Source organism: Oculina patagonica, chromosome 8 (assembly GCF_052425735.1).
Source record: "Oculina patagonica isolate OP01 chromosome 8, crgOcupat, whole genome shotgun sequence".
NCBI classification, from domain to species: domain Eukaryota; kingdom Metazoa; phylum Cnidaria; class Anthozoa; order Scleractinia; family Oculinidae; genus Oculina; species Oculina patagonica.
Window position 1 is genome coordinate 24,802,086 of NC_135765.1, and position 22,670 is coordinate 24,824,755.

General features: G+C 37.9%; 1 protein-coding gene across 2 annotated transcripts in view; it reads right to left on the bottom strand.

Annotated features, from left to right (window-relative positions):
* Positions 1–22,670, bottom strand: part of LOC144663565 (uncharacterized) — a 108,718-nt gene that overhangs the window by 84,001 nt on the left and 2,047 nt on the right. For both annotated transcript variants that reach the window (XR_013572625.1, XM_078524560.1), the window contains exons 2-13: positions 16,887–17,130; positions 15,605–16,059; positions 14,726–14,869; positions 6,099–6,150; positions 5,421–5,569; positions 4,863–4,979; positions 4,084–4,274; positions 3,392–3,520; positions 2,221–2,309; positions 1,712–1,752; positions 934–1,033; positions 534–630 (exon numbers count right to left, since the gene is read on the bottom strand). Coding sequence is in view for 1 of the 2 variants with exons in the window: in XM_078524560.1 (XP_078380686.1) it covers positions 534–630; positions 934–1,033; positions 1,712–1,752; positions 2,221–2,309; positions 3,392–3,520; positions 4,084–4,274; positions 4,863–4,979; positions 5,421–5,569; positions 6,099–6,150; positions 14,726–14,869; positions 15,605–16,059; positions 16,887–17,130 (1,808 nt within the window). In the remaining variant the exon portion in view is untranslated. The remainder of the gene's footprint in view (positions 1–533; positions 631–933; positions 1,034–1,711; positions 1,753–2,220; positions 2,310–3,391; positions 3,521–4,083; positions 4,275–4,862; positions 4,980–5,420; positions 5,570–6,098; positions 6,151–14,725; positions 14,870–15,604; positions 16,060–16,886; positions 17,131–22,670) is intronic.

Below are 22,670 nucleotides of genomic sequence, written 5' to 3' on the forward strand. Positions count from 1 at the left end.
GAATAGTATACCACAACTAAACCTCTAGTCACTTTGCTTACAATTACCATCTTTACTTCTGTATCCCCCTACAGTACGCTGTAGACATTGCTGATATTTGTAGTACGATGGTTCATACAGTGGTTTCGAGCAACACGTGGTGATCACGTGCAAATGCAAAGTTCAAGCTGTCGTAAGCTTAGGAGTTAGTGAGTTTACTTCGCCCCAGGAAGTTATACACGTTTTGTTGCGCGTCAGGTGATGCGTTCTCCTCCAATAGAAAGCTGCACTTCAGTTAAATGGTATAACAGCAGCAACGTTCCTTAACCTAGGCAAAAGATGAAGGCTAAATCCTAAAGCGTCTGTCTGATTTTTTCGATATCGATTATGAATTGGTAAACATTTATATCACGACAACCATGACAAAATTCAGTTTAGATGTGTATATATGCACCCCAGTGCCAAAAATAGACCTTTCAGACGTTTTAACACAAGATTGACAAAAAATTTGAATGCGAACCGCGAAACACTTCTCATTAATATTTTTTTTTTACCTCTTCTTGCAATAATCCAGTTGTTTCTTCGTGAAGAAGTTCAAAGGAAGGACGATCATCCGGGTTCTCAAGCCAACAATCGACCATGATTCGGTACCTGTTTAAGAAAAAAGAATATTAAACGTCATCAATGCGCTTAGTTTGTTCTTGGATAAAACTATCATTCCGTCGGTTAAAATAAGTACGCGATTCACCGATTTTTTTTTTTATTATTGTTGGATGTAGCCTGTGGTTATAGTACATTTTTGTATCAATAACTTTATTAAGTTTCATGAATTTAACGTTTATAAGTGTTGTTTAATAAACCGTGGACTAGTGTTCATTTGACGAAGGGATTTAGATTTGGGTCAACATATTTTAGTCGTTGTTAAGTGGACTACCGATGATTTCCTTTACTTACAGTTCATCGCTGACATGATCTGGTTGATTCATTCGGTACTTGTTGACCTTCAGCTCGTACACTACTTTCCACTCACCCCAACCAGGGTAGGGAAGGCCTCCTGTAAAGCAATTTCGAATGCAAAGCAGTTAAAAGATGGGTGTGTGAATTTTTTACCAAATGATGTCTTTCGTTAAGCTGCCGCTAATAAACAAACAAACAAAACCTTTATTTAGACACGATGGAATAAAAAGCTGCATAACTTGTGGGGTCGTGTGTAAATAAAACCTATTAGTAGATAAAAACATTAAAACTATATTGAGGTAAAAAGGCTAAACTAATAGGCCATTTACTAGTTACCCAATGCCTCTGTTTCAAAACGAGTCTAAGTGCCAAACCATTCAGATGAAAATTAGTTTAATTTCAATGAAAATGGACCTGTAAGTGAAACTAATTTTCGTATGAATGGTTTGGCACGAAGACTTGTTTTAAAACAGAGGCAAAGGGTAACTCGGAAATGGCCTATTGCTAAAAAATAGATGATTTGCTAAAATTGTTACAATGATAAAAAGATAAAAAGCGCTAAGATAAAACAACGTAACCTAGATGTTTTTGTTTGCTTTATGCAAACAGCAAAACAAACAATAGTAAACAATTGAAAGCCCAACGGTGGTACATTCTTTAAAAAATATCATTCCTGCTATCTTATCAAGGACAAAAATCTTTATTTTCAAGAAGATGATTACAATGGGTTTAAATTTGAATTTGTGTACGTATTTTACGTAATTGGCTATCCCACCTAGTGTAAAGATCTCATACAGAACGATGCCATAAGACCATCTGTTGGAATCAGGAAATATCATTACATTAGTATATTATTAAAACTTTTAAAAGTTATTCGGCATTCAAAGTGGCAAGTCAAACCCCACCGTGCCTTCAGGCATTGAGGTAAAAGGGTAGCTTTGTTTTGACATGTACATGTACACATTTTCTGTCTGTAGGCCCATGGTAGAAAATAATAAAAACTAAAAGATAACGAGCTACAGCACTCAATTAGCTTGCTTTGCAGCAGCACGTGTTACAGAATGCTTGATATAGTATACCGGGGTTGAATTTGTCTGCAAAGCAGGCTACACTCAATCTGTTGTGCAATGAATAGATAATCGATTTTTTTCTGGGCAGTTGTTTACCCCAACAACCCTTTCTAAACCTAGACGATCATAATAATTAAACTTTTTTTATGTAAATTTCACAAAAGATTTCCTTTAGCTGTGAAAAATATGTATTATTTTGTTTTTAACTACTTACACGTCACTTTTCTCGGACACTCGGACATTATTCTCGTCAGCGTCATTGAACAAATGTTCTGGTGCTGTCCATTTGATTGGAAGTCGACCCTAGTCATAATAAACAAGATACTTGATACCTTGAAAAACAATTCAAGAAACAATGTCTAACGATCCCTACGGCTTTTTTAAACCATTAACCCGTTTACCTCTAAAATAGTTTAATGTTTTCTGCAATCAGTAATTATTTTATGAGTAACAACTACATTGGCCTGTTCTTCCCTCTTGGTGACGTAATACTACAATGCGTCTTTTCTTTTTTGGTATCGTTTCTACAAAATTGGGATTTCGTTCTAATAAGACACATAAAATGTATTTTGCATTAAGTAGATAACCCTGACCTTGTTCTTTAAGACGAGACAGTTATATCTGTTGGATGTGACGGCACATGACGTCATTAAATTCGCCATCTTGGATTTAACTGTTTTCTCCGGTTTTAAGAAAAATAATCAAATATGAGAATGTCTAGTAAAAATGTACTGAGACTGTAATTTTTCTTAAGAAAACTGAAAATCGTTACGGAGAACTATGTATAAAAAAAGCTATATATTGAACGTTTTAGCATCACAGAGTAAACTTCTATTCAAAATAGCAGGGTATTTCGAGGTAGGGAGTGGGGCATTCATCCCCTTCTCAACCTTGCATGCATTAATAAGTTTTTAAAGGAATTTCACAACTTTTTAACCATTTCTAAAGATTTCTAAAAATTCCCCAACGCCAGTCATACAATTGTTCTTTCTAAGTTTGCAAAATTGTGTAGAAGAGAAAAGGAAATAACCAAAATGCTAAGTTTCCTATGCACCAACACCTTTTGTCATCAGTGAGCAACATTTTAACAGGTCAAACGTGTTGGGATATAAAAAAAATCCTATCTTTGCCACATTTTTTCAGTGACAGTTATCCCTGGTGTATATAATCCACTTTAGTTGATGCTAATACAAGGGTATAGTACATCATCGTGGCTGAAAAGCTCGACTACTTTTGGTACAGTTTCATATGCCTTGCATGTTCGTAAAATATTTTTGTTCATAGTTGATAGTGAGAAAAACATGTTAATCTAAATAATTTTTACCTCGGAAGTTTAGTTACTGAGAGTAATAAATAAGAGTTTTCTGTCGTGATGATCAAACTACCTTTCTTATGGCAGTGCAGTAAAGATACTGATGTTTCTCTCTCACAAGCGCAAGTCCAAAGTCTGTGATTTTACAGGTCCTGTCTACACCAACTAGTATATTTCTGGCGGCAAGATCGCGGTGAAGTATCTGTTAAAAACAACAACAACAAAAACAAAAATAAAAACAAAAACACTCATAGCAAAGCAATTCAAATAAAAAAAAAAGGCACACACATACAAACAGAAAATAAAATCGAAACTTATTGGAATTGAACACTCAAAGAAAAAATCATAAGTGTACTATGGCAGTCATACTGTAAGGCTTTTATTTAATTAATCATTTTGTAATTGTAATTAGGTCTTTTTGAAGTAATACTTTCGAATTGTATATTTCTAAAATACTCCGACCTTTTTTCAAAATAATCTAAAACATGAACAATATCTTTGGAAAAGAATGCCAAGTTCTTTTCAAGCGAGACGAACTCATGACCATCCGCACACGTGGAGTCAAAAGACTCGCAAAGTCGCTAATCTGCATGCATTGTTCCGTTTGAAGCGAGAAGAAGAGTGAGAATGTGAGCCCTCCTAAGGTCTGAAACTCTATCCCGGCTTTGGAGACTCTTTTCGACTCTTATGTGCTATCAAGGACCTCCGGTCCAACCCTCACATAAGTCGTTTCCGTTTGCCATGGGGTTAAATTTCGATACGTACTTTTTTGGACGCAAGGAAACTCATGCCCGAGGCAATCTGCTGGGCAAAAGAGAGCAGATCGTATGATGTAATTTCTTCTGGACAGCTCTCTGAGTAGCAGTAGTACTTGTCTTCTAGTCCCCGGCTTTTTCTCAGATAGCCAAGTAAATCCCCGTATGGTGCATATTCAAGAACCAGCATCAATGGAGCCTCTGGTGGTGGGGATAAAGTGAATAACTTTGATGCACAATAACGAAATTACTTTTACAGAATGCTGACAAACAAAGGGCATAAAACTATACAAATTCACTTTTGTAGGCTTCAAAGTTCCGTTCCACACGGACTCAAAGAGTACATTTTGGAAATGACTTATCCCCGAGCTGAGTCATCCAATTTGGTGTTCCACAGGGTTCCATTTTAGGGCCTCTTATTTTTGTTTTACACATAAATGACTTGCGATTACATAAATAATCTGCAAGTCAAGGAGGGGTGGGGGCAGAATCCGCCGCTCCACCCCCTCGGTCTGAAAAGATCCAATAAAGCCCGGTCTGAATAGGATTAATGGCTGGACCAGCTGTATTACAGAAGCAAGGTTTTTTATTATAACATTTGGAGACAGAAAATGGATCTTACAAGTCAGTTCCCCACATTCCTTTTGTATTTACAGTTGAAAATCATTGGATTTTCGAACCGCTTTATATTCAACGATATGAAAGATTCAGGTATGGAATCTAGTTTTACACCCCTTAATATTTTTACTTATATATACTTAATACTTTTATACTGAGTGTTCTTTTTACCTGAGGCTGAAACGCACCCCAAGAAGTTCACAATGTTTGGATGTCGGTCCCCTTTCAGCGACCTCCCCAACTCTATTTCTTGTGCAAGAGATTCGTTTTCTGACTGAGAGCTGTTGTCTGGCAAGCAAGTTAAAAAACATCGTACCTTCAAAAATACACGACCAAAAGAAACCGCTTTTTAGAATAATCAAAGTAAGCTCTGCAGCTATCAACACAGTAAAATGTTTTGCTGCCGTTTCAACTATTTTCTTAGTATTGATGATGATGATTTTGATGATGATGATGATGATGATGACGACGACGACGACGACGATGATGATGATGATGATGATGATGATGATGATGATGATGATGATGGCTACAACAAAATGATGGCTTGCTACTGATGCCAGAAAGGTTTTGACAATTGAACTTTTATGGTAGGCTGAAGTGTTTACAAGGAAACAGGAAAGAGAGAAAGAAAAACAAGAATTGAAAGGTAATTAAAGGGTGCATTAATCAAATAGGGATAATCTTGCAAGTCCTTATCAGCGGAAATAATAAACAGCAATTTCTTACGTTTCAGCTTTTTCACAGCAGCAGTGGTCTGCCCTGGAATTCCATTTAATGCCCAGACAACAGCTTTCCACACTTCACCAAATGTGCCGCTCCCTAGCACTCTTTGTAGATCGATTTGTTGTAATGGGATCTCCCAACTGAAGGCAGTTCTAAAAAAAGGTAAGCACAAATAGTTGTCAGTAACATTGATGTCATTAAATACAAAAACAACAAAGCCAAAAACAAATTAAAATATGTCAAAAAAGAATGGATATTAGCCGTTTTTACTTGCACGCCGCTTAAATGGCCGTTTCATCTTCCAATGTTTTGTATTGTCATTGGTGACGATTTACAATGAGTAGTCAAACGTATCCTAACAGTGGTATCGATCATCAGGGATCAGACATGATCCCTCGTGGTGCCATAAGTAGAATGCAATTCATTATAAAATGCATTCTTCGTACTCTAAAGTAAGAGATTTATGCTCAGTTTGACCGCCTTGAATGCGATTAGTAAACATAACAAAGCATGCATTGTCAGCTATGCCGCAAACTGCTTTGTTTCCCTGTAACACGTGATGCTCAGTAATCGCTTTGTAGCCACAAGTCAGTTGTTATCGGTTTGTACTAGAAATAAACTATATATGGCGAGTGTTCTTCGTCCTTAGCAATCCAAACTTTAATCTAAAATATCACTTACCCTTCTAGTCCCCAGTTCTCTGTTGTTTCATGCGTGACATCGTCCCTATGAGCTTAAAAAGCATAACATTAAACGTTAGTTAACACACCAGTACAGTAGCATGAACCTGACTTCATAAACGCGCCAAATGCTTGCTGGTTACTAGAGGAATTGTACTGACTTCACGGGCCAAGGTAAAAATGCTTTTGAAAACATGATACCATAGAAACGTCAAGTCGTGTGTCAGAACGTTTACTGGTAATGCTTAGAAAAAGTAACCAAGTCTGGCTATCACTGCATTAAATCTTGCTATAAGTAAAATAAGTTTGAAATCGAGGCGAGATTTTTGTCCTCTCCCCTTGGTTCGTAAAAACTTTTTCGTAGAAATTTAACATGATCACTTACATTTTTAAGGTCTATAACAAGCCGCGCCTCATGTTGCAAATCCAAGCAGGATATACATAACAAGAAAAACTAATACAAAAAATACAGGATGACAAGTTCATTGACAGTGCCTGAAGAAAACCGAAGCCGAATCTTTTTGTTGACGGAAAACTAACGGAAGATAACACAAATGTTTAACAAACAAGCCAATTGCGCTTTAGTTTAGATTTTTGCAGCCCGTTCATTTTGGAGCTTCATACTACCTTTGTCAAATTTGCTGCTGACAAGGGCAAAAACCGTTAATCAAAAAATTGGGTGACTAATGGAGGGCTGCTGGAGTGAAGTGCGAAAAGAAAAGATTTAAAATCGGCTTTTCAAACTATGCGTCGCACCTCTTGCCACCATAAGCCATATGTAAGTATTTAATTTTCAGTTTTTTAAAGGAAAATGTCCTGCTCAATATTTATAGAACGAGTAGTTAGTGTAATTGTTACATTAAAACTAATGGGGAGCTAAATTGTTTTGTACTGAGTAGAAAGCCCTTAGCATATTCTACGCAATGACACAATTTTTGCTGGCTTTGACGTCTTATGGATCCACCATCTTTGGTTTCGCTATTTTCTTAGAAAGTCATAAAACTAGAAATAGCTGACACTAGGTTGCCCCCGAAGTTTCGTTTTCTGTTTTGTTTAGTTTAATTTTCTATTTTGGATGATTATTAATTATGATACGGTAAATCATTTAATTACAAAAACGCAACAGCATCTTGACATCATTTTGTCATGTTTTGCTGTGGTGGGGGATATAAGCTAGACTCAATTTAGACTTTAGAAAAAGTTCGTCGTCTTTATTAATTTAGCACGCCGGGACGGGGCAATTTTTTTACGCCCACCACAGGTGGCCCAAGCATGAAATTTGAATATATTAAAGTAAAATGGCGGCCTTTAAAAATATAAGAGTTTATATGGGTTTTAAACGGAAAAATTTTGAGCGATAAATAAAAGCGTAACTTCTAAATAAAGTTGACGGAACATGAAATAGTGTCGTTTGCTTTTGTTACAGCGTAATTTCAAGCCATTTTGAGCTATTTTACGTCGATTTACTGTAACATGTTTAACGTACATAATAATATGACAAGGTAGGAAACCTTGGTCGCTACTGGCGTGCGACATGTGTTCAAATTTGCTCGAAGTTCGCACACAAAAAAGCTACCACTTATATTCTGACTTCAAATACCAAAGATAGGATGATAAGCGAATGTGTTTCTAAAACGTGCTTGCTCCTACCTCGTCATTCTCAGCAACTAGCCGCTTTTGAAATTCTAAAACCAGCTCAAAATCGCCGCCATGTAGTCCGTGACTCCCACGACAGTAACGAAATGGCCCAAAATAGACTGGACTCCAGTCAAATTGATCCGCAACGGAGAGAGGCACGCTACTTTTGTTCGGGCATCAAGTTGTTTTCACTACCACACGGCGAGGACAACATTTTGCTTTTTGTCGCAGAATGACATGAGAATGATCAATCTTTAGAAAGAAAAGGATGTCGAAAGAATTTCTTACCTCTGTCAAAGCAAACGCCCGCCGCGAGTTTTAAATAATCACAATGCATCTCGAGATCTCTTTTGAATTTCTTTTCTTGATACTACATATCATCTTGTAAAATTAAAATTTCGTCCGCAAGTGGACCGATCTAGACTTTTGAAGTTTTCTCCATTCACGTAGTTTGTGCCTAGGAAAACACAGTCAGTTGGACAAAGGCTTTCTTATCGTAAATCACGCTTCATGACAACAATCAACTTTTTAAAAGGAAAGTATACCGAAATAATTTCTCACCTTTGACAATAAAAACTCTTGACTTTCTAAAAGTCGCTCGCTTCTGGTTTCCGGTTTCGCCTGCCGCGAGTCTTAACAATTAATCAGAAATTATCTCGAGATCTTGTTTTAAATTTCTTGTAAATCTCGTCCTGAGGTGGACTGATCAAAGCTTTTCTCCGTTCAAGTAGTTTGCGCTTGGTAAATCGCGGTTTTGGACTAAGGCTTGCTTTTTGTAAATCGCAGACAAATTTAAAGATATGGCTTGATATGTTCGTACGTGTTCCTTGACATATTCCTTCTTCGGCCACAAGTGTGGATTTTCTTACTTCTCTGCGAGTTACTTAGTTAATTATCGCGAAGTCTTTTCAATAATTGCATTGCTTTCGGCTTTTAGCTAGACATTGTGAAATGAATAGGCCTCGAATAAAACCTCAAATTATCTTTTTCAAAATTCTGCCCAACTGCAATTAACCTTTATAAAGGTTACTTGTTGTCATCTGTGCACGTGCTCACGCTTTGGGTTGTCATCATCACCCAGTCATCGTTTACATGCGTCATCATTGACCAATCACCGTACAGACAATATTATCACACCTCCCGATACCCACTTGCGGGCTTTCAACCTTGTCGGCATTGCACAACTCCCGATACCATTTGCGCGCTCACTTTGGTCAAATCGAGAATTTTTCTGGTATATACTTTATATATTCCCTATATTCGCGCGGATTACAATGATGCCTCCTCGGGTTTTAGCCTCTGGGCCAAAACCCTGCGGGGGCAATAACAGAAGATAGTAAATCATAGAGTAAATGTCCTTTTCAAAATTACGACAAAACCTTTAATTTTAAGAAGCAACAGTATTCCCGATTAGTAGGCCTTAATTGGCACGGGAGTAGATTTTCACACTTAACCCTTCCGACGAACAAGCAAATTCATCACATCACCGTTACATCATTTTTATTTACCGTCGGATTTTAGAGTAGCTTTTACATCTGAAAATCAAGCATTTCAACAGTACACAGCACGATGAGCTAAGACCAGACCACAACACCGGGAACACCATGCCCTACTCTTTGCGATAAGTGCGTGGCTTCTTTTTTGTCGCCTGCTGACCATAACACTGAAGCTGCAGGAGACGGGGCCTACGGTTTATCGTCCTTATCCGAGAAGACTAGAATATCTAAACATTGATAGATTTAATTGCAAAGGCAGCATATTTTCTTCAGTTATTTTAAGGAGGCTCGATGTAGTTTTTTTAGCCGGAGGGTGGTGATTCCAATGTTCGATTTTTGTTAAAATACACCATAATGATCAAATTTGACCAAATTTTAATTTTTTACCCGTCACTTTGTCACAAAGGTTGCCATAGCAACCATTGACGTTTTCTTTTGTTCTCAAACAAGCTTGATTTTCTCGAAATCTAGACTGACTCTTGGTATTTATTTTTTGATATGTTCAAGTATAGCAGATTGACTACCTGTACACAAAATTTTAGGAAAATCTGTAAGAGCGTTTTAGAGTAAATCAAGAATGAAGTTTTTGTATTTTCTTATAATTTCCTACAATCGGCAGTCGATATATTTTAACAAATTAAAGCAAAAAGTCTTTCGCTTTTAGTTACTGGTCTTTGATGGTGTAAGTATTTATATTTCAGTAAGAGTAACTGCGCTCAAATAATACGAAACAATTTTAAAGCGCCTATTTCATATTAAAACGGTGTTTTTCTGAAAATTTCATTCTTGATTTACTTGAAAACGCTCTTACAGATTTTTCTAAAATTTCGTCAACAGTTAGTCAATCTACTAAACTTTAACATATCAAAAATAAACACCAAGAGTCAGTCTAGATTTCGAGAAAATCAAGCTTGTTTTAGAACAAAAGAAAACGTCAATCGTTGCTATGGTAACCTTTGTGACTTAATGACGGGTAAACAATTACAATTTGGTCATATTTGAACATTATGGTATATTTTGGCAAATAACGAACATTGGCTTCCTAGATAATTTTAATTTTCAAAAAAAACACCCTCCGGCTAAAAAAACTACATCGAGCCTCCTTAAGACCCTAAGTGTTGGTTCTGTCTGGGACCTCCCGCACGGTATTCCGGCGGTCAAACCCCCACCGTGCTACAAGAGGAAGGAGTGGATGGACCCCCTCCCCCCTCCTTGAAAGAAAAGGAAAAGAGAAGGTTTTCGTTTTTATAACGCGCAGCGAAAGTATTTTGCACTTCAATAAAAAGATTTCAGCTCACTCTACAAGATGGCATAATTTTGGTTGCTTGTAATGTCATATGACATTGTATGACGTCATTGGAGACGCCATCTTTTTCTTCTTTCATTCTTTTCTTTTTCCTTATCATTCTCTTAGAAAATCAGAAAAAAACTCCAATTCTTGGCTTGCACGTGACGTCAGAGATGTTTCCATATTTGGGTATCCGCCATATTGGTGTTCCACCGCGGGTAAAATTTACATTTGTTTATATGCCATCGCTGTGAATGACTCGAAATTTCAATGGATTCTCGGGAAAACGAACGTGTTCCTTCAATAGATGAGCTTTATAGTACGATTCCAGTATTATCTGAGTATTGCAGAAAACTCGACGACCACGTTTAACGAAGATATTTAGAAAAAATCGCCGAGGTTGGAGTCGATCCGGTCACTATTCCCGATGAGCAGTTTATGGTAAATAAAGGTGACGGGCCTACACGACTCCTACGTTCGTGACATTTGTACCTTTGCCGCTCTATATTAAGTTTGGTCTTTCGACCTTATTTGCTTCTGACTTCTTTTTGAGGGTACTGTTTTTATTTGGAGGCATTAATTATTGAATATAGCCGTAAGATTGTGGCCAGGGAAGTGTCTAGAGGTCATTGCGCTGCGTGGTTTCCATTTGTAGAGTTGAATGACACCTCTAAATCTGTATTCTGCTACATTCTGCTTGTTTAGTTTGTTTTGGCTAAATTCTATTAGGCTCTCAAAATGTTCGCCCGGCCTGGAAGGACAAGATCTCAAATGTTCCGGGAAAATGTAAACTACTTGCATTTTATCGACGCCGGGCCGGGCATTTTCAGTAATGCAAGACGTATTGTCTTATCACGGAGAATCTTGGTCCTGCTTCGCCAGAGACTGTTTCAGCTTTACTATGAAAAAGCTGAAAGTTAATTTCAGAGAGACCTTCTGTATTGTAGTCTATGCTTCTTGCATTATTTTGATCGAGTGCTCTGTCTTTTTAGCTCGATGTTTAGGATTTTTTACCTCCCTTGTTCATTGCGCTACGTTGGCACCACATGATTCAAATATAGATTTGAAATATTTCACGCGCAAGTCTGTTGACTATTTTGCGTTTTGTTTATGCCAGTCTATGGTTCAGTTTAGGCAAGGCCATGGTTTTGATCCTCCGTGTGGATCTCATCAGTTGCCCGGCGGTTTTTGGTTTTCTTTAGTAAATAAATTATATAAAGGTGATGGTCCTACACGACTCCTACGTTCGTGACATTTGTACATTTGCCGTTCTATGTTAAATTCGGTCTTTCGGTCCCACGAAGAAGCTGCGGCTCCAGAATGAAAATGCTGATCACAAACCCTATCGTTACTTAAGATTTTTTTCTGTGAGGTCATCGCGGCTTATTGCTGAGATCCATCTTCGCCTTCGCTCAATGCTGAGCTCTTCAACTTCTGGCCCTGATTCGTCACAACTCAGTTGTGATCGATACAATCGTATTCCCTTATCTCGACCAGTTTTTCTAGAACAACCCACGATCAGGCATATAGGCATTTTGAGGACGCGAAACTGGAAAAAACTCGACTGAACACTTGTGTTTGTGACTGGCATCCGTCCGCCATATTGGTATTTGGAACACCATCATGGCGGACGGAAGTCACACGTAATCCGAAAGTCACGTGAGTGCAAGCAAATAATTGATACAAAATCAATTAAGAATGCTCATCGAATGTAATAATTGAATAAATCGAAAAATCCAGTTATAAAAAAAATAAAAAAGAAAAGAAAAATGTAAAAAATGTCGATTTTTGGTCAGACCTGCTTGTAATCATATCGTCAAAAATCACGGCAACGTCAACAATCACTGACACATTTTCATTCACAAGAGATGAATGAATAGCTAATGAAAGTTTCAGTTATATAGAGTAAATCCTCTGTTCAAAATTTGGGAAAAACCTCCCCATCTAGGACGTCCGAGGGTTAACACTAACCCTTAAAAATCAAGTGAATTGGGAAATTAACAGCGCTAAAAAAGCGTATTATGAAAATGCCTTCAACAATAATTGTTGTGGGGATCAAAGGAAAACATGGAAAACAATCAATGAACTGACCTCACGAAAATCCAATAAAACTGTTATTAATGAGATGGAATATAGTGGGGTAAATTCTGAAGATCAAACAGATATAGCAGAAATGCTAAACTCCTTTTTCACAGAAGTTGGGCCAAGCCTTAGTAGAGACTTAACAGAAGTTGATAAATCCTTCGACGGATTTCTTACCGCAACTGATAAAAATTTTGTTTTTGAAAAAAACAACACCTACACGTGTTTTCGCACTACAAATCAAAGCTTTGTAGGTCAAAGGAAACAGGATTAGATAATATTTCAGCGAAACTTCTAAGGGAATGTCCTGATTTACTGGCGGAATCTCTCACTCATATATTTAATCAATCCCTAATGACGGGTATCTTTCCCGATGAGTAGAAATCTGCCAGAGTCACTCCATTGTATAAAAATTCTGGGAAGCGTTCTGATCCGACGAATTATCGGCCAATATCAGTAATTCCAGTTGAGGCCAAAGTCTTTGAACGGATAATCTACGATCAACTTTATCATTATTTAACAAAAAACAACTTTCTCTCGTGCCATCAATCTGGTTTTCGGTCTCTGCATTCCACGCTCACCGCACTTATCGAAGCTACAGATAGCTGGACCTTGGATATAGACCGTGGTCTTGTTAATGTCGTAGTCTTTTTAGATCTCAAAAAGGCATTTGATACAGTAGATCACGATATTTTGTTGCGAAAACTGCAATACTGTGGGATTTGTTGGACCAGTCATCAATGGTTTGCTTCTTATTTAGATAATCGAACACAGATTTGTCATATTAATTCTTGTAAGTCAACTCCGAAATGTCTAAGATGTGGTGTTCGCCAGGGAACAATTTTGGGACCTCTTTTTTTGATATATATTAATGACTTACCACACTGTCTGACATATTCGGAATCCAGAATGTACGCAGATGATACTAGCCTAACACTTGCTAGCACTGACATTTAGCATATAAATTATCGCCTTAATCACGACCTGACAAATGTGTACGAATGGCTGTCTGCTAACAAGCTTACTCTAAATATGACGAAAACTGAGTTTATGCTTATTGCATCAAGGCAGAAGTTATCACAATTTACGGAAAGTCCCTCTCTTACTATAAATGAGAACACAATAGAACAAGTAACCTCCGCTAAATCCCTCGGAGTTTATGTTGATCAAAATATAAACTGGGAGTGTCATATTGAAAACATTTCTAAGAAGATAGCTTGTGCCATTGGTGCAATTAAACGAATTCGGCATCTCACTCCATTTAATATTTTAATTAAAGTTTATAATAGCCTTATTCAACCACAATTTGATTATTGCAACGTAGTGTGGGGAAGCTGTAACAAGGGCTTTTCTGAAAAACTGTAAAGGCTTCAAAACCGCGCAGCTCGTACCCTAATGTCTGCAAGCTATGATAGTAATTTGGATGATTTGTTCCGGACACTGGGGTGGCGAAGACTCTATTATCAAAGATTGGAACAGAAGTCTATCCTAATGTATAAAACATTACGTGGTATGACTCCTGATTATCTGAGATCAAGATTCGTATATCGTGACGATGTTAGTGCTTATCGTTTAAGAATACCGAAAACAAATTAGTTCTTCTACAACCTCGAACTGATTTTCTCAAGAAAAGTTTTTCGTACAGCGGAGCTCAGTTGTGGAACAACTTACCTGTAGACCTAAGACAAGCATCTTTACTGGCCGATTTCAAATCTAAACTAAGTCGGCACAGTTTAAAGTAATATTTAAATTTTAAGTAAATTTTAGACACGACCTCCATGAAAAGCAGACTTTTCTTTTGTTATTTTGAATTTGTTGTTATTAATTTTTTGTAGTTAGTTAGATAGTCCAGTAACTTAATTGACTGATGGGGAAACCGTGTATAAATAAAGTTATCTTATCTTATCTCAGACCGGGCTTTTTTGGACCTTCTGTGACCCATGTAACGCGGGCCTCAACCCCCCCCCCCCCCCGGTCTAAAAAGGGTTAAAGTTTATGATGATGACGATGACGATGACCGTAACGATGACGATGTTGATAACGATGACGAGGACTATGATGATGATAATGAAGAGGGGTAGAAGGAGAAGAGGAGGAGGAGGAGGAGGAGGATGGGAGACATACCTGAAACACACCTTCTGTGAAAACGGACGACGATACCAATGCAGAATAGGATAAATACGCCTATGATGCTCAGAATAATTGCTGTAGAGTTGATTCTAGATTCAGAGTCTTCATCGTAAACCGTTGGTTCCGCTGTGGTAAAGTCTACGTGAAAACAAAACCAGCAACACATGTATATTACTGTCTGATGTACATTACTTACAGAAGAAAAGAAAAAATTGCTTCAAAAATCGTTTGCGCCCTCTCTCGAAACCCTTTGATCGCCTACCAGTATATGGTGAATATGTGAAATCATATATGTGAACTGCGGAAGTGAAATGAAATGAAAAGGTTATCGTTGCAGTTATGAAATGCAATTTAAGCAACTGCAATTTTGGCTTCACGGGATTTGAACCCATGACTCCCCGCGTTACAAGTGTGACGCTCTACCAACTGAGCTATGAAGCCAAACATTGGGAGCAAGGTTACAATGTGTGGCTTTATAGAGTTAATATTAAATAGGTTTTTTTCTCTTATTTACAAATCCTCAGTGATACGTGTTTTCATTTGAAGCTTCTTTCCTCAAGATGTGATTAAGTAAACAACGTTTCAAAGATACCTACGAGTTTTGTTACTGCAGTAGAATTGCTATAATATTCACACCTGCGCAAAATGTTTCACTGCAGTAGTTTACAAGTACGAAAAATATTGCAAATTCCAAAGTAGGTACACATAGCTCAAAATTTGGACCTTAGTGTGAATTCATTCCAATCTACTGCAATTAAGGCGTGTTCTTTTTTCTCTCTTACATATTTGGACCTGTTTTGAAAAGACCTGTTGGACGTCAACTGTTTAACAAAGTATTAATTGATGACGTCAGTACGTCGTGTAAAAATGCACACTTACTAAAGAGTCCAAAATGAACACAGGTGGTATTCTCAGCTTCGTAGTCAGCAGAATAACGCAGTTTAGTACAGTTAGGCACTCCAACGTGAGCGAACTCCAATGCTAGTTTTTCAAGAATGTACTTTGCAGCTCCCAGCATTTCTCGCATGGCCGAGTTGCACTTATGAAAAACAGCTTCGCAATCTTCTCTACAATAACTGTACCGCTCATCGTTTTCGTTACACGGCGGAAGAAAGTACTCGCAGAGAAGAGCCTTTAAGATTCTCTTACACATTTCCTGACCGTCTATTCGGTTGATGGCGTACATGAACTCCATAATCGCTCCTTCCGTTCCATTCATTCCAAATCTGTTGTCAATAAACCTCGGTTTCCAGCGGTAGTCCAACATAGTGACGTTCAACCACGTGTCACACACCTGACCACGATACACCTGGCACGTGCTCTCCGGACTAGAAATGGATTAACAAAAGTTCAAAGTTTAATAGAGTGACAAGCACAACGGAATATCATCTCAAAGAGTGCCCAATGCCCTCTATGAGACACACCTGCAAGAAATCATGGTAGTTTATTCAACAAACATGTCATTAACTTGGCAAGGCGGACTTGAACTACCATGATTCCCTTAAGGCGTGTCTTATAGATGGAATTGGGCATTGACTAGTCGAGCTTTTGGATTTTATATGAACATAAGTATCCCAGAAACAGCTCAGTTGTAATGTCTTGATCGGCACAATCCGCTATGCGTTCGTGCCGACTACAGTCGAACCTCTCATTTCGGACAATTCTATAATGCAGACACCTCTATTACGGAAAGTTCAATTGGTCCGAAACAGACCAAAATTCATTAAACTCTACCTCTGTTATACGAACACCTCCATAATACGGGCACTCTTAATTGTTCTTTTTGGTGTTCGTATTAAAGAGGTTCAACTGTTAAACCCGATAACTGTCGATTTTGAGCAAAATACAGTTGCTGTTTGCGTATTATCAGTAAGTTATACGTTTATCTGAAAGCAGTGAACTGAAGGGACATTTTTTTTCTTTTTAATTGTGGTGCTTTTCATTGAACGGAAAAAAGAAATCAGAAACTCTAGGGTTATTCAGAGAGGATTTACACTGTATTTGCCAAACTGGTGATTTTTAAACCGACTGAATTCTTTTAGCAAGCTGTTTCTGCTGAATTTTCGTAGCCGTTATTTGGTTTGTCAAAAACAACGTTTCTCCTACATCACGATCCACACCCTTACACACGGTGCACACTTAACGCAAACCTTACCCAGCTGTGGTCAAAAGAGATTCGCTGGTACTTGTGGTCTTTTCGGTTGTCATGGGAACATTTGTTGTGTGTGTTGAGTTGCTGACGGACTGATTATTTGCTATGCCATAACACCGTGTAGCATTTACGGAAGAAGATGAATTCCAACAGCATCCCCAACCCAGGCATTCATCTCTTGTGGCGTTGTGGCCACAGGACACCAGCGTCATATTGAACGGTACAGCAGAACAGTTGTTCACCGTCGCTTAAAAAAAGGAAGTCAATGTTAACCTAGATTTTAATTTATTCCAAGGTCCTTACTCGGAGTCAAAAGTCTCCAATCATCATTAAGGAAGTGAGTAGAGGGAGTAAAATCATCAATAAGGAAGTCAGCAGACGGCGTCAAAAGTCTTCAATCATCAATAAGGAAGTGAGCAGATGGAGTAAAAAAATGGCTTCATTGCGGAACACAACCATGCAACCCATGGATCCAAACATTCTCGTCTCCAGAGCCCATGATCCTTCGCGCCGTTGGTCGAGGCGTTGATTTCTACTTATTGCCATCTGTAAGTTTTCTTTATTCTCATAACCCGATTCTTCGATTGCGGGCCCAACACTGACAACATAGCGAGTTCCCCCCTTCGGACCGAAGAAAATCACATATCAATTCACACCGCGTGCTCGATTACACTTCGCTAAGCTGTCAATCAAAAAGCAAACTCTGATTCGCGACAGTAAAAAACCATAAAATCATGCAGTCGTTGCGTGACGCGTTACTCGGAATGATCGTCTTTTGTTTAGTGATTTATCAACAATGCCTGAGAAATTTTCGTGACCTGTTGAAATAATTGCGGTGAAAATGAATTGAGTTATTTGTTCTTCCTTCATAAACGGTTACAATGCAAAAGGATCCGAAATGTGTACGCGTTGTTCAAACAGCAAGTTGATGATTTTTTCCTTCCACAACGAACGATTTAAACGGAAGAATGTTTTGTAAGTATAAAATGCTGGAAAAGTGTACTATACGCTTGAGTAAGGTTATCTTTGTTATGCTCATTTTCACAACTTGGTACTTTTAAATAAATCGGTTGTAGTGTTCTCACATGCAAACAATTATGAGACTTACTCCTCACACACCAGAAACACAAATATATCTCAACTACTACAGTTATGACAATCTATGGCAAACTTCCCAAAAACCTTGTCATGAATGTATTTTGCAATCTCAAATTACGCACTCTCGTCCTAGAACCTTCTTGCCCACATCTTAAACACGAGGCTCTTTAAGTGCATCTAGGCCCGCACTTTCTAACCTATGGATACCACTAGTTATACGTGTTCACCGAATCAATGAATACATGATGCCGTGTTTTCCTTTATTACCGCCTTGTTGTTTTTCCGGTTAGTTTGTTTTCTGAAAGAACTTCCAAAGACACGACATCAAAACTTTAATCGAGATTATAAATATTTTTAACTTTATAACGCATTCAAAGTTAATTATATTGTACGATTAAAGATAAGATACAATTTTAGAGGGATAGCCAATTGAATAAAAAATATTTAAGTGATACATTTAACACCAGTTATGTCAATAATAAGAGGTAAAAATAGACAATTGTTTTGATTAAAATTTTCATGTCTCAACGCATTACGACATTTCACACAAACTCTACTGTTTGACGTAGAAGGCAAACTATTTCTTTCCAAGCCTGGGATGGTTATAAACAAAATGTTACTACAAATTGAGAACCAAAATAAAAATAATCAAAGGTCTCTTCGAGATATCGACTTTTTTTGCATGAAGTTAGTATAAGTAAAAGGTTTATGCTGGGCATTGTTGTTCGAACATATCATGGAAGAATTCAAACGTCTTTCGGTTCAAGCATTTTTTTTATTTTCGCGGAGGAAATGCTGTATTTGTCAGTCGCGACGGCTGGGTGCTTTGCGATTCATATACTTTGGCTTGGTTAAAAAGGCGGAGGGAAGGCTCAGGGAAGGCTCATTTTTCCGTTGAGCGAGAAAAATAACGCCTGATCGCACGTTAGGTTACGCACCACAGAGTTACCTTTTGTCTCGTCACGCAATCTTAACCCCACATTGAGAAGTACATTTTTGTTTGAATATTACCAAAAGCCGCTTCTCCTCGCGTTATTCTTTACCTTACGGCTACACATGCCATTTCTAACGACTACATTTCCAGTAAAACCGTTGCTGTTTATTTTTCTAATGGCGATGCATTAACTTCAGAACAGAAGAAACGTTTAGCGTTTACTGCCCGGGGGGGGGGGGGGGAGGGTACTCCCATATATGGGCTATATAGGTATGTGCCGCCCGATAGGGTATGATTTTTGAGGTTCTCGGTCCTTTAATAGCGTATCATTTTTGCTCCTTTTGGCATTTTGTTCCTGGTGTGATCCTTAGATAGGGTAGCTATATTCTATCAGCTTTAATAAATGCCCAGATAAACAAAAAAAGGTATCTTAAAACTGAACTTCCCGTTCAAGTATTAGTAAAACGATTTTATAAAGATTTGTGTTTGGCCGTGCGCGGTTAGCCGTTATTTGGGTCATCACGGAACGCGTCTTCTTCCCTTGAATAGGGTGTCATTTCTCGGTTTGGACCCTTAAAAAGGGTATCAATTTTCGCTTTCTTTATCCTTGAATAGGGTAAGGGTTTAAGAACCTTAGGGGCACACCCCTATCCGAAATTTATGGGAGCACCCCCCCCCCCCCCGCCGGGGGTTTACTGCTTCCACTGGAAGTAATTTCACAACAGGCTACAGAATAGGCCTTTCTCGATTATGCTAGTAAAACTGGCATTTAATGCTCCTAGAAATTCTCGCATGAAGCCAAAAAAATGCTAAAATAATGCCTGATTTCTTTAAAAAATGCCACTTGAATTCCAAAGAATGCTCTGTTTTATTTCAAACAAAACGTACAAACTCTTACATTATATGCTCATATCAGTCAACAACAGGTGATACTTAATAATTGTTTGTTTATAAAAAAAAAATTAAAAAAACATTAAAAAATTAAAAAAACACACGCAAGTAACACAACACAAGTAAACAAGTAACACAACGCACAAACAGTCGAAACAGACAGAAAACAATCAAATTAAGTAGTCAAAATTGTGAAACTTTAGGATTATTTATCCTTCTGAGTTCTGAAATATGGTTCTCAAACTCATTAATAATTCATGACGTTATAAGCCAACCAGAGCGCCCCATTCGGGTCAGGTGGATGAGTTGGAAACTCAATGAAACACCAGTTGAAAATCACTAGTGTTTCATCACGTTGTCATCACTAGTGTTTCATCACGTTTTCATCACTAGTGAAAAAATTGTTCTTAATCTGCATATTCATATATTACTCAAACACAGCTTTACATGAATCATTAATTTTTAATAAACAATGACCAGGAAAAACATTTCAAATTACAAACTGACAAGCCTAAGTCATTTGAAATTAAAGTTTACAGTACATTTCTTAAAGTCGCCAAAACAGACTGGCATAGTATCCATATCCACATTCTGAGAAACTTTTTCTACCTTCCGTGACACAGACTCACTGCTGGAATCGACACTAATTGTCGCACTTACTAGCTAGCCTAGTGTAAGCGGCTAAACTTTGTGCAATTCATACTCTTTAAAAACTCCACCAACCTCGAGTATTGGAACATTGACACTTCGCACTCGTTGCCAATCCTCAAAAATCCCTATTGCCCACTTATTTTTATATCTGGTAGACTTCGGTACTGCTCTCTCTACGCAAAGTTCTTCTTCCTCGATTGTTTTCGGGGAGCGAAACCTTCCTTCGGCCATGGCAAAAACAATATGTAAATCCCTTCAAGTTCACAACGCTTTTAGAATACAAATTTGGTGCAACGCGAAACTATTGGATAATTAAAAACAAAAGCTCACAAATACAATGAATGCCGACTGAATACAACAAATCACACATACAAGGCATTTTAAAGAAAAATGGGAAAAAATACGACACTGCATAATTTTGTATTGTTTCTTTAGAGAAGTCATTTCAAAAACTCGTGCATCGTGTTTCATCACGATTTCCAAACACTCGAAAACAGATGAAAGCACTCGGCCGAAGCGGCCTCGTGCTTTCATCTGTTTTCTCGTGTTTGGAAATCGTGATGAAACACTCGCACTCGTTTTTGAAATAGTACATCACAGTCATGAAAAATGACAGAAAATGCTAGCAATTCTTTTTCAAGAAAAAACGAAAAAAAATGCTCGTTTTCCCAAAAAATGCCGGAAAAAATGCTAGCATAATCGAGAAAGGCCTACTACAGAAACACTTGTAAATATCACTTAACACATTTAATGATGTTGCAATTAGCGAAGCGCACTAATGACGTCACAGAATTTGACCCCCGGTGTGAGTCAGATAAAATTCGGACAAACAAACCGCTCTCTGTAAGAACAATGATATGGTTGGCGGGCACTTCGGAGGCATATTTGGCGATTGTTTCACAAAACCCAGGCACAAAACCATGGCCAGATTGGCTCGGAATTCGAGAGAAAGCCTTACCTGTGCAACGTAGAAAGCTTAAACCGTGGTTTGAAACAAAAGGTTTGTCAAACAGAGTGATTATTCAATAAATGTGTAAAATGTTTTACTTTCAGTTATTGAATGGATTATAAAGGCCCGATTTGCTGCCGGGATTTGCTGAAAGAAAACATTTATTTTTATGAGAAATGCAAAACGTTTACACTGTTCTTAGTGGCACATTTTGCAACACAACAGAGCTAACCTCAGATTTATGCCACCACAAAATTACACAAAGAAACGCTCGTCCGATCGGTCTCCTTGCCTGACCCGAATATTTATAGAGGTCAATTTCGTTACACAATTGTCGCGTATTTAATATAGACTGATCGAGTTCGGCAGCAGTAGCTGCAGTCTGTAATAGTAATGGGGATAAATTTAAATTTTTAAATCAAACCCTGCCGTCAATTCCATTAGAAAGGCGTTTGAATAGCATAATATTTTCGCCCTCTATCTATCATGTGTCGACTGAGAACGGATGGCCGGCGATCAGTGCCGTCAAATTCGGGAAGAATTCTGAATTTCTTGCAACCGACGATCTTTCCGGGGCCTAAATGAAGCGAACATACAAGTGCTATCCTTCGCAATTATATAATTCGATAGTAATTCGCTATCCGCCGCTTAAATTTCTCGGCAGCCTGAATAATGTTGCAGTGGGAATCAAGGTGTCATTGCCTGATCTTCGACTAATAAATTCAATTTTGGGCCATTTTTTGGATACCTTCAATCTGTTTTTCACTTACTAAAGCAAAAATGTTTGGAATCTATCATTTTTCGAGCCTTTCGAGAATCTCGGCCTCAAATTGTGCCTTTTTCGCCCTTTTTTTTTGTCAAGAATGCGTCCCTCCATACAAAGCCTCTGCCGAAACTAAAATTGTTGTCCGACTCACGCGAGGGGTATCATGCAGCGAAATCTATTTTTAGTAATAGTGCAATTCTAAATTGTGCAACTCAGCAGAAATAATCAATTGTCACGAAATGAGTTCCCTTTGGTTAACTATTAGCAACGTTTTAGTGTGTGAAAGACTTGTACGAGTACAAATTTGCGTTGTTTATCGTTTTAGGTTAAATTAATATTAGCGCCTAAAGACTTGTACTAGTAAAAATTGCGCTGAACCGCTTACATTCTTAATTGGTTATGTGACGTAAGATTTGGGCTACTCACGTTTTTGATCCTTATATAATGTTTGTAAATTTGACAAGTCACGTTTTTACTACAAGAACGGAAGTGCTGAAG